Genomic DNA, 13,474 nt, shown 5'->3' with positions numbered 1-13,474 from the left:
GGGGGGGGGGGGGGGGGGGGGGGGGGGGGGGGGGGGGGGGGGGGGGCCGTCAGGAATGAGAGGAGGGGTTGGATGGGGCGGTGGAGGGCAGTCTGGAGCAGGGGATCCGGGGGTGGTCAGGGGACAGGGAGCGGAGGGGGGTGGATGGGGCAGGGGTCCCGGGGGGCCATCAGGGAATGGGGGGGTTGGATGGGGCAGGAGTCCTGGGGAGGTGGATGGGAGGGGGCGGGCCACAACCCCCTTCCCTAACTGGCCCTCCATACAATTTCCAAAACCCGATGTGGCCCTCAGGCAAAAAAGTTTGTCCGCCCCTGCCCTAAGCCATGATTCATGCAGCCCCCTCTCTGATTAAGGAGAGAAAGAACATTCTTTCCCTGGGAGCTGAATGCACTGCCTCTTTGGCTAGGTCTATACTGCAGGCTCAGTGTAGCTTGAGCTGACATGCCCAAGAGAGCTATGTCCCAGAACAATGAAGCTGCAGTGGTGTATGCTTCAGTGCAGACTAGTCCTGTGAGAATCACCCATGGTTCTCTGCTAGCATGGGGAGCAAGGGACCAAGCTTGGGCTGAACTTAGATGAGCTACAACTAGACCACGGGTTAGCTCCAGCCCCTTTCTGCTTGTATCTGTCCCTCCTCTACTTGGGTTACACCCACCGTACCTTCACTTTGTCTTTCACAAGATGATAGGGAAATGTTGGTTTCTGCACAGAATTTGAGTCAGAATGAGTGCTCTTGTGGGTGCTCCTGTCATGGGGACTACAACCCCCCGCCCCCCAGTACTTCTTGCAGCAGATGGGAGAAGAGTGAGAATTGTATAGTGACAGCAACAAAACCCCTTAGAGAGTCAGGAAAGAGGTAGTGAGGGCAATCAGGCAGGTTTTGAAGAGTGCAAGAAGAACAGTGTAAGGGACTTGAAAGTAACCTAAGAAGAGAAAAAGGAGAGAAGAAAAGCAGAAATCCACAGTCAGGGAAAAAAATAAGAGCAGAGTAAAAAAAGGAGGCTGTGAACCCAAGAGTAAGAGCACAGCTCTCTCTTGCTAAGCAAGGGAGTAAAGGGTTTGACTTGCTGTCTGGCTTGTATGGTGTTTAAATACAATGATAAAAACTACATATCTTTTACTCCATTGAGCAAATGTTTGCGTGTAAGACAGTTCTGCTGAGGGGTAAAAGTGGGAGGCTGCCAGTACTGAGGTATTTATTGGAGACAACCAGAATCATGCTTCTCAGCTCAGGCCATGGATCTGAATCCAAACATTCCCAATGTTCTGATTTGTTCAGATTTTGTCTGGTTTAGACCCATTATAGAGATGGGCCCATGATGTGGAGTTCAGTCCAACTCCAGATTCAAATTTCCTCAAAACTCAGAGGGTGGGGATTAGCTGCAGGTTTCTACTTTGGGTTCACCTCTAGGATTTTTGTAACATGGGGTGGAGATTCAGGGGGTCATAGTCACGAATACCAGACAATTCCTTGTCATTCGACTCTAATTACAACAGTACCATTATGCATAACAATTTGCCAGGGTTTCTGTTCATATGCATTAAAGGATTTTTTACAGCACAGTTTTAATATCTGTAAATGTTCATCTTTAGGTTTCAAAAGGGTAAAAGTAGCTACCGAGGGGAGCTAGGTGACCCAGTGGATCAGCGATGGACTATGGAGTCCTTCACCTGCAGCTCACTGCTTCAAAGCTGTTCAATGTGTATAGTAAGTGGCTGAAGTTCATTACCATCTGACAGCTGTTTGGTGGCCTAAGGGACATGAGTTGGTGGTTTAGGCCAGTTCTTACCAGTCAGTTATCCATATCACTTTAAAAAAATAAGTTAATCTCCCATATTGGCACTTCTAGCAGAGCAACAGAGGAATGGTGGGGGATACAGCATTCTGTGGCACTTTGCATATGTTGGCAGCATTTGTGGTATAAACTCAATCTGGGTTTTTAAAATAATTTAATTTTAGATCAAATATTTATTTCTCAAACTCCTGCCTTCCCTTTCTGCGTAAAGCAGGAACTGGGGATTGCTCACTGATGACCAAAGGGCCAGAAGTAAAGCAGACAGCACACAGTGGGTAGATCATAGAAGCCATACTAGAAAAAATCACTAGTTAGAACAATAATAATCCTCCCCTAGTGCCCTGGTAGGTCAGTACAGGGAAGCAGGCACTGCTGCTGCATGTCCCAGACCTGTTCTATGGGTAGACCAGGGGTTGGCCATCTGGGGCCAATGGGGGCGGCGAGAAGCCACGGCCAGCACATCGCTCGCCCGCACCGCTTCTCGCCGCCCCCATTGGCCCGGGATGGCGAACCGCGGCCAGTGGGGGCCGCGATCGGCCAGACCTGCCACGTCAGCAGGTAAATAAAACTGGCCCGGCCCGCCAGGGTGCATACTCTGGCGAGCCTCATGCCGAACATTGCCGACACCTGGGGTAGACAGAGAGGTGAAAATTCCCAATATCCAGCAACTTTCATGAGCCTATATTCACTTGAAAAAAACAATTGAGTTTCACACTGGTTTTGTGCTCTTTTAGTGCAAATATAAATGTGTGCTTTAGATTAGTCTTTTGCTCAATGTAATGAGTCGAAATCCAATGATCAGAGCTGAACAGAAACATACACAACAATAATTTCCACTCAAACCCCCTCCCTCCCCACATTCATTTGGCAGTTCTTGTGCCCTTTTTGTATTTTGACTTTCCACAAATATCCTAACAATTAAAATACAAGAATATTCTCAGAAACAGCATAATTTAAGCAAATGTTAGACTATTCACAGGTAGTAAGTTTGCAATTTGTAAAAATTAGTATTTTTACCAAAAACCTGACTCTAAGAATTACACTCATCCAGTATGTGAACAGAAGCACACCATACAACCAATGAGTCCAATCAGAAATTAAACAAATTTCAAATTTCCAATTCTTGCAACAAGTGGCATACAATCTACAGGCCAACAAATATTTGTAGACATTAGCTGATAAATAATTTTGCCTAACAAATACATTAAAGAAAAGAGTATGTTATTCCAGGCAATCTGTGAACAGCAAGAGACTAAAGTCATCAAATAAATTATGCACTCAGCTCTAATGATTATTTTATTATCAAAACAACAAATAGTATACAATTACCTGTATCTGCTGCAATATATTTTTCAGCTGAACCAAAAATTCTTTAGCTTCCTTTGCTTTATCTGAAACACCATTTAAAGCCTGAGACAACTGTGTCTGTAAGAAACAGAATTTAAAATGAAAAATTAGAGATAAAATGCAAATGAATTACAAAAAAATGCAAATACTAATCCTTACTTCTTACAATTAAATGTTAAAAGGCTTACTTGGCGTCACATGCATTCTTACTTGCACAGAGGATTTGTGCTAGAAAAGAATAAGTTAGGATTTCAATTGTAATAGATTTAGTAAGGGTGAATCTCTGTGTGGGTAGTCAGTTATTGTCTCCATTTTCTAATTAAATGTAATGACTAGCTAAGTCACAACACTTACAAAAGCCTGAAACTGTTCACATATGCATTGAAATGATAGTATCTTACATTTACATAGTGTCTGTCATGCTGAAAAATTCCCAAATGATATCTAAACTAGCAATTTCTTAACTCTAAACCTGAAATTTTTACAAACTTTGTAGTGTCAGCTACAGTTAAAATGTATTAGAACTTTCATTACAAAGCCCTGTTTGTATAGTCTTTTAACACTGTGTAAAAATTTCTTTTGGGGCTGAAAGCATTCATTCTTCAACTTAACCCAGAGGTGAATATTTCTGGAAAAATTCTTTTACTCATTTTGAGTTACGAGAGGGTGAAAAAAAATATGTACTTTCACTATTGTATGACAACTTTAAGATAATGTTTTGTTTATGAATAATTTAAACGGGTGAATTTTACATGATATTTGAACTAGAATTCTAGCTACAAAACTAAGCAACGTTAACTCCACCCCTTTGTGAGTACGTACTACAATTCTCTTTACATGACTACATATTATTCCTCAAAGCATAAAACATGGCATTTATAACCTTGTATTTAGCTGTGATACTCTGAACACCTTTCCCAGAGCTGAGGAAGAGCTCTCTGTAAGGTCGAAAGCTTGTCTCTTTCACCAGCAGAAATTGGTCCAATAAAGGATATTATCTCACCCATCTTGTTTACTTGATAACAACCTTAGACACATGCAGTATCTTACACAACTATATTGATGTAACACACACAAAAGTGCATTACATTATTTCTCTGAAAAGTACACATGAAGGCCCTGGTCCTGTAATTGCATCCCTGGAAGCAGACCCTTGCCCCTGCATAGAGCTTCAATGACCTTTGCCCCTTCATAGATAAGATTGCATGATCAGACTCTGGAGTATATTTAACCAACATACTACAGATGCAGAATAGCAAAACTGTCTAATTGTTAACAGCACTATGTTTTGTGTTATGTTATGGCTGATGTAACCTCAGGAACTCTTTCAATACTATATCGACCAGCAGTGCTTCATTAAAACAGCTTGTGGAAAATATACTATGAGCCAGATCCTCTGCTGCTGTTAATTGACGTAGCTGCATTGAAGCAAATGGAGCTATGCCAATTTACACTAGCTTAAGATCTTGCCATTGGTCTCTTACTACAATGTTAGCACTTAGGCCCAGATCCACAAAGGTATTTAGGTATTCTCTCGCTCTCTCTTTCTACCTCAGTAACTGTTTAAATATTTATCTACAGTAAAATGGTAGATTACTCCGAACTCTTAGGTGCCGAGTGAATTCAGGGACCTACAGAGTTTGGCAGGAGTTTTGTGACTCGCAGTGGAGCCAGAACTGGGACTTAGATACCTAACTTTGTTGTTTAGGCACCTACGTACCTTTGTAGATATGAGTCAAAGTTACCATTTATTCTCTGCTTGCTCCTGAGGGGAAGTGATTTACAGCTACCCTGACAAGGGCACAGCTCACTTCCCCCTTGTGCCAGCTCCGCTCTACCCAATCCCTCCCCTGCTCTACCCGTCCTCCGCCCCTCCCTCCCTATGCACATGGTCAACTGGGAGAGGGAAGACATTGGGTGCGCTGCTCCTTCTGCTCTATTTCCTATGCTTTGACCGATGAGGTAGGAAGCTCTAACACAACCACAGGAGGGTCTTACCTTAGGGAGCCACATTAGGGGTAGGCACAAATTGGCCTATAATGGGACATATCATTGAAGGCTTAAGGAAGAATCAACCCTAATGTTTACCCTTCTGTTCATGGAAATGTTCCATATTAAGCCCAATTACATGTACTGTACTGGTACCAAATTTGAAAATAGAATATCCTCTACTACAATTAACTTGTAACTAATCTAATAGGAAGAGCTATAATAATTATATTATTGCTGTCACTACTTATGTATGTGTTTTTTCCTACTCAAATTCTTGGCATTTCACAAAATTTGAAGTAACAATGTCTGGTCCAAAAATTTACCAGGCTCATTGGGCCAAATCCTTATCCCTTGATAAGGTCCCTGTGTGCCACCAAAGCATCACAAAGGGGCTGGTGAAGATTCCCCCAGTTCTACATTCCTTTTGGTCACATGCCTGTACCTCACCAACAGGACATATTTTTGCCAGCACCAGGTGGGAATGTGATGGAATGGTGTAACAAAGTAAAGAGAGAGCGGGGCTGGAGTGTGATGTGCTCTGCCAATCAGTGGCTAGTGGACTGGTCCCAACAGGACAGGTGTGCCTCAGCGACAAAACAAAGGCGACTATAGTTAGTCCATGACAAAAATATAATTGCCACCACTCCAACATCTAATCCCATCCCCAACATCAGAGCACAGTGCATCCCACAATATGGATGGGGCCAAAAACTGGGGATTGTCCCCTAGTTATCATGGCAGCCATTAAATTCTGAGTCAATCCAGAGCAATCATCAACTACATGGATATTAATGTAACTGAGCACATTCAGTCTCAGCTCCTCATATATAGCCACCATGAAGAAGACCCTGTACATAAACTTGATAAAGAAATTGATCAAATAACTTGACCAAACTTTTTCACTCATTAAATAATTGTAGATGTGCTACTGCAAGTAGAATATGAAAGCCAGTTTTCTGATCACTAAACCCATTTAGAGATAATAGCCTTGTTTATTAAAACATTTATAGGGTGGTTTTTAAAGCAAATGGATTTAGCCATGTACTTTCCATTAAAACAAAATGGATTCAGATGCCTAAAACCTCCATAAGCCACTATAAAATGCACCCTGTACACTCAGAGCTCTCTTTCAAATGGTGGAAGGATTTGCTTGAAGCTGAACTGCAAGTTACAAGCTCCATTAACCATGACAATTAATAATTCCTGACAAATGTTGTTCTATCCACATTGAACTTAATTTTAATATCTGGGTCCAGCAATGAAATAAGGATTCTGTAGATGGGTAAAAAGGTTATATTCTTATCAAATACAATAACAGACAGATAACAAGGAGGACAAGTAATCAAATCTAGCTAGGCATAGAAGACTGATGTCTTCCCTGATTTTAGAAAATGAGACAGATAATTCTATCATTCTTTTTCAAAAGAAGAGTTCATTGCTCATTTACCTTTCTTTTTCTCCATCTATCATCATAGCAGATTAACTACTGATTACATCATATGATCCAGGCTCTGAATTCTTAAAGAGCTTCCAAGTTTCTGGGAATGGATGGTAGGCAGGGCTGGCGCAACCCATTAGGCGACCTAGGCAGTTGCCTAGGGTGCTACAATTTGGGGGGTGGTGACCGCAGAGATATTTCGGCGGCGGGACCTTCCGCTGCCCCTGGGGGGGGGGGCGGCATTTTGGAGCAGGACCTTCCGTCGCCTAGGATGGCAGAAAAGCTGGCGGCGCTCCTGAGGATAGGGGTTTGGGGCAATTCTGGTCTACCTTCTAAAGATGCATCCTTACTCCAATATTTTCCCTCAACTACTTGCTCATCTCCCTATGCATCAATGTCCTAAACAAACACCTGTCCAATTAAAGTTCCTGATGTCGGCTCTACTACAAGATCACACATGCACAATAGTTATATTTTTGATCTACATGGCAGGACTCAACAGAAGTTGCAGAACTGAGACTTGTTCACCGTGCTTCTTCATACCTGTGAGTCAAAGGGCCCACAAATTTAAATCTATCGTCAGTAATATTATTAATATTTTTGTATTACAGTAGAGCCTAGAGATCCCAAATGTGATCATAGCTCCATCATACTAGGTGCTGTACATACACAAAGTACAATATCCTTCCCTCCAACAATAGGAGAACACAATTTTGATCAATCCCTTTAAAGCCTTCCCACCAGAACCTCAGCTGATATAAATCAATGAGCCTCCACTGATTTATACCAACTCAGGAGCTGGCTCTGTGTTCGCATATTACATAATTTCTAACTTCTCCAAAATAATTTACTTATGGCAGATTCCTATGTACATTTTAGGGGAAAGTATCTTTATTAAACTAATATGACTACAAAATGCTCATGGCGGATGAGCTAGACTATCTAGCAATAACATGTACAAACAATTAAATTTGCCATATAATTCTAAATACAACACTTTAATTTATGGTTGGCCAAAGTTACAGGACCCAGGAGGCAGTAAGTGTAAATTACTGCATCTGAAAACTTACTTAGGTCCAACTACAAATATTCAATTCCAAAATCCAACTATCTGAAAATAAACATGAAACGAGGGGTTAGACTGGCTCCTATTGGCAGTTTCAATATTTTTATTTCCTGCCAAGTATATTGTTCTAGGATAATTAAAACTTACAAGACATGAAAAGATTACTACTGTCACAAAAATTAGTTAATTTTAGGTTATTTTACTGTTCCCTTTAGAACCTTTATCATAACATTCAAACTATATATAACAAGGGAAAATCACATTCTGTGAGAACACACTCTCAGGAGGAAAAATGCAGTGAAAACACAAAACAGAATTTAGTTCATTCCTCTGACAAAGTTTGTAAGAATGAAAAATGATTTACAATGTATCTTGATCAGCACCACAGTTTATCACACCATTTCAAAAGGCGTTAATCAGTTGTAACACAAGTAGACTCTAGTTGAACACAAACTGGCTTCACAATCTACAAAACACTAACCACTTCTGCATATTGAAATCAATCATTGTTCATCAGGGGTTCAGTAGACTCCCTAATGAAGACTTTCCACCCAAAATCAGATTCTGCAATTAGCATAAATGGCAAAAGCTGTGAATTCATGACCTGAAGCTTATGAGTCAAGTGAATTTAACTCCTGAACACAAAAAAATCAAGTTATTCAGGAGATGGTTTAATGGTCTAAGTAAGTCCTTAGCTGGAAATACCTTAACTCTGTTGAAACACAAATTGAAGTACTATCAGGGCTGATTCACTCATGCATTCTTCTGATCAATAAACAGAGTTCTGTACAGCTGATGCCATGTGGGATCTTTTCATGAGTCTTTACAAATTGAAGCCCTGTGTGTTCTACGTCAGCATTACTGTGTGGGGAGCCAGGGATCAGGGCACAAGAAGTGATCCATTTTTTACCCCTATGCAGTAGCCAAAAATGATCACAGACCCTCTCATTACCCCCCAAAGGTGCTAATTATACCAAAGGGAATAGGGAGGAGGCAAGCCTTTCCTCTGCAGTAGCCAACAGAAGGAAGCAAGCTGCCCCACCTGAAGGAATGTGGCAATTGGGTGCTCTCCCTTCATGAGGGAGGGACCCTCCTCAGTGCTGCTGTATGGATAATTGTAATGTGCTGAGGATGACAAGCACTCTATACATGTAAAATATTAATCATTAATTCTTAATCGAGTCAGTGTCCAGGCTTCCTGGCAAGACTGACAAGCTTCAAATCAATTTTAAAATAATCATCTCTTGGTCTCTATCCAAAAAGTATATGAAACAACGCCAGCTTTTTATATAAGAAGATTGCATGACCAGCAGCTCCATCTTGCACACAAATATCAGCAAACCCCCTCTTATGTGAAAGTACTATCTCCCAAAGCCTCCAGACAAGTTCCCTGAATGGTTCAAATTATAATGAGTACCAATACTAGGGATGAGTGAACCAGACTGTAGCAATCTCTGAACTGGCTAAGCCTTCCTTAACCAAACACTACCATCACTAGTTTTTGGATTAATGTGGATAAGACCCTCACCTTCTCCATCCTTAACTACCATCATTACTGTGGATCGCAGCCACCACACAGCCCTCTAAAAGGCCCGAGCATGACTTGCAAATAAACCTCTACACACCTTCCCTCTCTGCAGCCCTCCAGTGGGTCCCAAGCAACCTTCCGTCACTGACACGTTTATAGCAAAGTGACAGATAAAGATGCTATGGAAGGCCCAACAACTGTCTGCCTCTCTAATTTCATTTGGATTGGGAAGAAACCGGATTTGGTTTGAGATTTGGAAGTCGAGAAGTTACAGCCTAATACAAGATCACAGAGAGGGAGCATTTGAGTTATTGGAAGGTCATGAGAAGTGAACATGCTGCCCAGGGTCTAATGGAGGGTCAACAAGAAGGGAGGAAGGACCAGGGGCCTATTGAAGAGTTGCGTGAAGGGAAAGGAGAGCTGAAGGCTATCAGAGAATTATGGAAATGAAGTAGCCTCAATGTTCAGATAAACATCAAGACACTAGGGCGCGTCACCCGGAATCGCCCTCTTACCTCACCCCCCTCAACAAGAACTGTCACTGACATAGAATACTTCTTCCTCATTGTGGGGCTAGATCCTTGGCCCCATTAAAGATACATTGTGTTACTCTGGTGGCATGAAGTGACTGTACGGCTGCCCTGAAGGGGTAACAGGATTGCTCCAATACAGGGGAATCTTGGGTGGGGTATATCTGGTGTAGCCAGCTTTATATCAGCCCCCCCACATCCCTTGCACAGAAGGTGTGTTGGGGCTGGCTGGAGTTGGGAGGAGACATTCTGGGAATGTCTCAGGGGTGTGCTGGGGGCTTTCCAGGACCAAGGTTGTGTAGGGGACTCTTCTAGACAGCATAAATTGCAGCAGTCCTGGGGCTGCTCTAATTTGAGCAAAGGGCCAGTTCAACCCCCTGCCTGCTCCAGGAATGGGGGAGGAGTAAAGGTAGCTGAGAGCCACCTTTGTCTCCTCCCACCTCAGGATGATCTTGGCACAGAGGAGGGTTGCAAAAGCCAAAACAGAGCCCCAGTCTGTGGAAAGTGCTTGGAGGTCCCAAGCTGGAGGCAGGGCCCGCTCCAGGCACCAGCCTACCAAGCATGTGCTTGGGGCGGCACCTGGAGTGGGGCTGCCCTCCCCCGGCCCTCCCCTGCTGGGGAGAGCAGGCGGCTGCCGGGCTCGGGGCCCTCTCCTGCCACACTCCCCGCCGGGGGGGCGGCAGGAGGCTTTTTTGCCTGGGGCAGCAAAAAAGTCAGAGCCGGCCCTGGCTGGAGGGCACTGGAGAAGAGGTGAGTGGAGCTAATGATCAGAGACCTTCCCCCTGGCCATGAAGGCAGGGCCGTGCTGCTTGGGTCAGGGGTGCACCCCTACGCCCCTGGGCTTACCTTGTGCTGTTTCCACATAGCCCCTAGGGCTTTCACCTCGTGCTGGCCGTGCTTGCCCTCCTCCAGGCACTGGTAGCAGACGGGGGTGCCGCAGCTCACGCAGTACATGCTGTAGTTCTCCAGCTCGTGATCGGCGCAGGTGGGCAACTTGCGGGCGCCCCCCGCCGCCTTGCCGGGCCCGCCCGGGAGGCTGGGCGGGGGCAGCAGGCGGTGCTTGGCGAAGGGCCCCCGGGTCGGGTGGCACTTGAGCTGGCAGGCGGCGCAGTACAGCACCTCGCACTGCTCGCACGCCACGGTGGCCGCCTCGGGCGGGCTGCGGTCGCAGAGCTGGCACTTGGCGGCGGCCCGGCCTTGCTGGTAGCGCTGCACTATGGCCTCCAGCAGCCGGTTGCGCGGGAAGCCGCGGAGGCCGCGCGGGTCCAGGGAGGCGCTGCGGTGGCATTGCGGGCAGGTGAGGGACGAGCTGGGGCCCGCCCCGCGGGGAAGAGCCGCCGAGGAGGAGCCGGCCGGGGCCGGCCCCAGCGGCAGCACCCGCACCCCGTTGGGGGACTTGAGGCTGGGGGTGTAGGAGCCGTAGCCGCTGTCGCTCTCGCTGTGCAGGCTCAGCTTGTCCGCGTGCTCCCCGCCGCCGCCTCCCGCGGCGCACTCAGCCTCCGAGCCCGCCGCCGGCCCGGGCCCCGCCGCCCCCGCGGTTGCCGCCGCCGCTGGGGCCCGGGGCTGCAGCAAGGCGGGCAGGTGCTGCTCGCGCTCGGGCGTCTGCACGGCGATGGTGCGGGCGCAGGGCAGGCAGACGTTGTGGGAGCAGGGCAGGATGATGGGCTCCCGGAACAGCGAGCCGCACACCGGGCACTTCAGCTCCTCTTCCATGGCCGGGTCGGCCGGGTCAGCAGACAGGCCCGCCGAGGCGGGGCACGGGGCGAGGACGGGGCTCGCTGCCGCCTTCCCTTCCCATGCCCCAGGGTGGCCCCCGGCGCTCCGGCTCAGCACCCCGGGGGAGGGACAGCGCCTGGCTGGGCGGAGGCGGCGGAGCTCCGCAAGCCAGGCTGCACACAGAGCCGCCCCTCTGGCTGCCGCTGCGGAGCGGCGCGCTCCCGGCGGGGCTGGACAGCTCCCGAGGGGCTGACCTCGGCAGGAGGCGCTGGCGGTGCAGCGACAGGAGGCTATTGTTTATTGCAAGGCAATTTGCTCGCCCTTGGTGTGTGTGCAGCGCGCGGAGCGGAGCTGGCTGGGTTCCCACTGCATCGAGTAGTACACGGGGGCGGGGGAGGGAGAGGAGGGACAAAGGGCGGGAGCGGTCTGTGCAGCAAATAAGGGGCGGCTCGCTGGCTGGCCGAGACTGGAGACCGAGATTCTTTCAAAGGGGCTGTGCTGGGATGGCTTTATAGGTTTAAAAAATCCATTATTAATAGAGAGGATTAAACATTGAGGGCGGGAGGGGGAGCGCCTTCTATCCCGAATAGCTTCCCCGCCCCCAAACGGACGAGACTGAGAAAAGGAGGAAGCTTGAAAGCGAATAACAAAACGAATAATATGTTTCCTTCGATACATTTCTTATCATGCTCCAACCCAAATGCGAACCACCAAACGTTCAGGCATTGTTAGAGAGAATAATGCAAAGGGGGGGGGGCTATTATAGGCACGAATCTTGGTTGGCTGCTCCATGCACAGGCAGTGGGATTGGGAATCATGAGTAAAGAAATGCACCAGAGCTAGTAGCAATGTAACCCAAACCGAAATTTGCTGAGAAAATAAATCAGAGATGACAGCTGAGAGTTTTGTGAATTGAAAATAACTATCATTATAAGAAAGAAACCAGTGATGGGAAATCCCCCATCTGTTTTGTTTGCGCTCCATATGTTTAGAGTGGTTTATTAACAGAATGAAGAGATTATAAATAGAAACGATTTCACTACTTTGGGTAGATAATACGGTTTTGTGAGTCCCATCATTATTTACTAGATACTTTGTTTAAAAGTCACATTCATATTAAATTCCATCCCACCAGCAGACTTCTTGTTTTTGTATTTAAATGTTTGTGGGTTGTTTTAAAAGAGACGGTTACTTACCCTGTGCAGTAACTGAGGTTTATTTGATATATGTGTCCCTGTGGGTGCTCCACTTCAGGTGTTGGTGCGTCCCGGTGCCGTTGATCGGAGATCTTTGGTAGCAGTGCCTGGTCGGGTCTCATGGCAGCATTGGAGTCTTTGGCGTGTGTGTGTTCCGACCCCCTCAGTACCTTCTCCACCGTAGAGTCCTTTAAGTCAAACTCCAGAGTAGAGGGGAGGAGGGTGGATAGTGGAGCACCCACAGGGACACAGATCTCGAAGAACCTCAGTTACTGCACAGGGTGAGTAACCTCTACTTCTTCAAGTGGTATCCTGTGGGTGCTCCACTTCAGCTGAATGTAGAGCAGTACCCGCTATGGTTGGGGGGACTTTGGAGTTGCAGGTTGGGCAGTGGCAGACAGTACTGTATGACCTACTATAATGTCCGCTCTGGCATCTTGTGTGATGGCATAGTGTTTGGCAAGCGTATGGTCTGATGACCATGTAGCAGCTTTCCATATGTCAATAATGGGTATGTTGTGTAGGAACGCTACCGATGTTGACATAGCTTGAGTGGAATGAGTTCTGATGCCATCAGGAGGTTCAACATTGTGGATCTGGTAGCAGGACCTAATACAGTTAGAGATCCACTTGGAGAGCGCTGTTGTGAAATAGCAGCTCCTTTGGAGCATTTTGCAGTAGATACGAAGAGTCTAGGGGTGATTCACTAAATGATTTTGTTCTGTCCAAGTAGAAGGCAATCACCCTTCTAACATTGAGGGTATGAAGTGCCGCTTTCTGTGGGTTTTTGTGGGGTTTGGGGTAAAAAGTGGGGAAGTGTATCGGCTGGTTAAGATGCAAAGAGGACACCACCTTTGGCAGAAAT

The 13,474-nt window shown here is 46.4% G+C and overlaps 1 protein-coding gene across 3 annotated transcripts in view; it reads right to left on the bottom strand.

Moving 5' to 3' along the window:
* Window positions 1–11,463, bottom strand: part of TRIM67 (tripartite motif containing 67) — a 49,697-nt gene extending 38,234 nt beyond the window's left edge. For all 3 annotated transcript variants that reach the window (XM_034765152.1, XM_034765151.1, XM_034765153.1), the window contains exons 1-2: window positions 10,544–11,463; window positions 3,126–3,221 (exon numbers count right to left, since the gene is read on the bottom strand). In XM_034765152.1, the coding sequence (XP_034621043.1) occupies window positions 3,126–3,221; window positions 10,544–11,410 (963 nt within the window). In that variant the 5' untranslated portion in view covers window positions 11,411–11,463. The remainder of the gene's footprint in view (window positions 1–3,125; window positions 3,222–10,543) is intronic.
* Window positions 11,464–13,474: the final 2,011 nt, after the last annotated feature.

This window comes from Trachemys scripta, chromosome 3, assembly GCF_013100865.1.
Source record: "Trachemys scripta elegans isolate TJP31775 chromosome 3, CAS_Tse_1.0, whole genome shotgun sequence".
In the NCBI taxonomy this organism is placed as follows: domain Eukaryota; kingdom Metazoa; phylum Chordata; order Testudines; family Emydidae; genus Trachemys; species Trachemys scripta.
The sequence above is the reverse complement of the archived record's forward strand: the minus strand, read 5'-3'. Positions and strand labels throughout refer to the sequence as shown.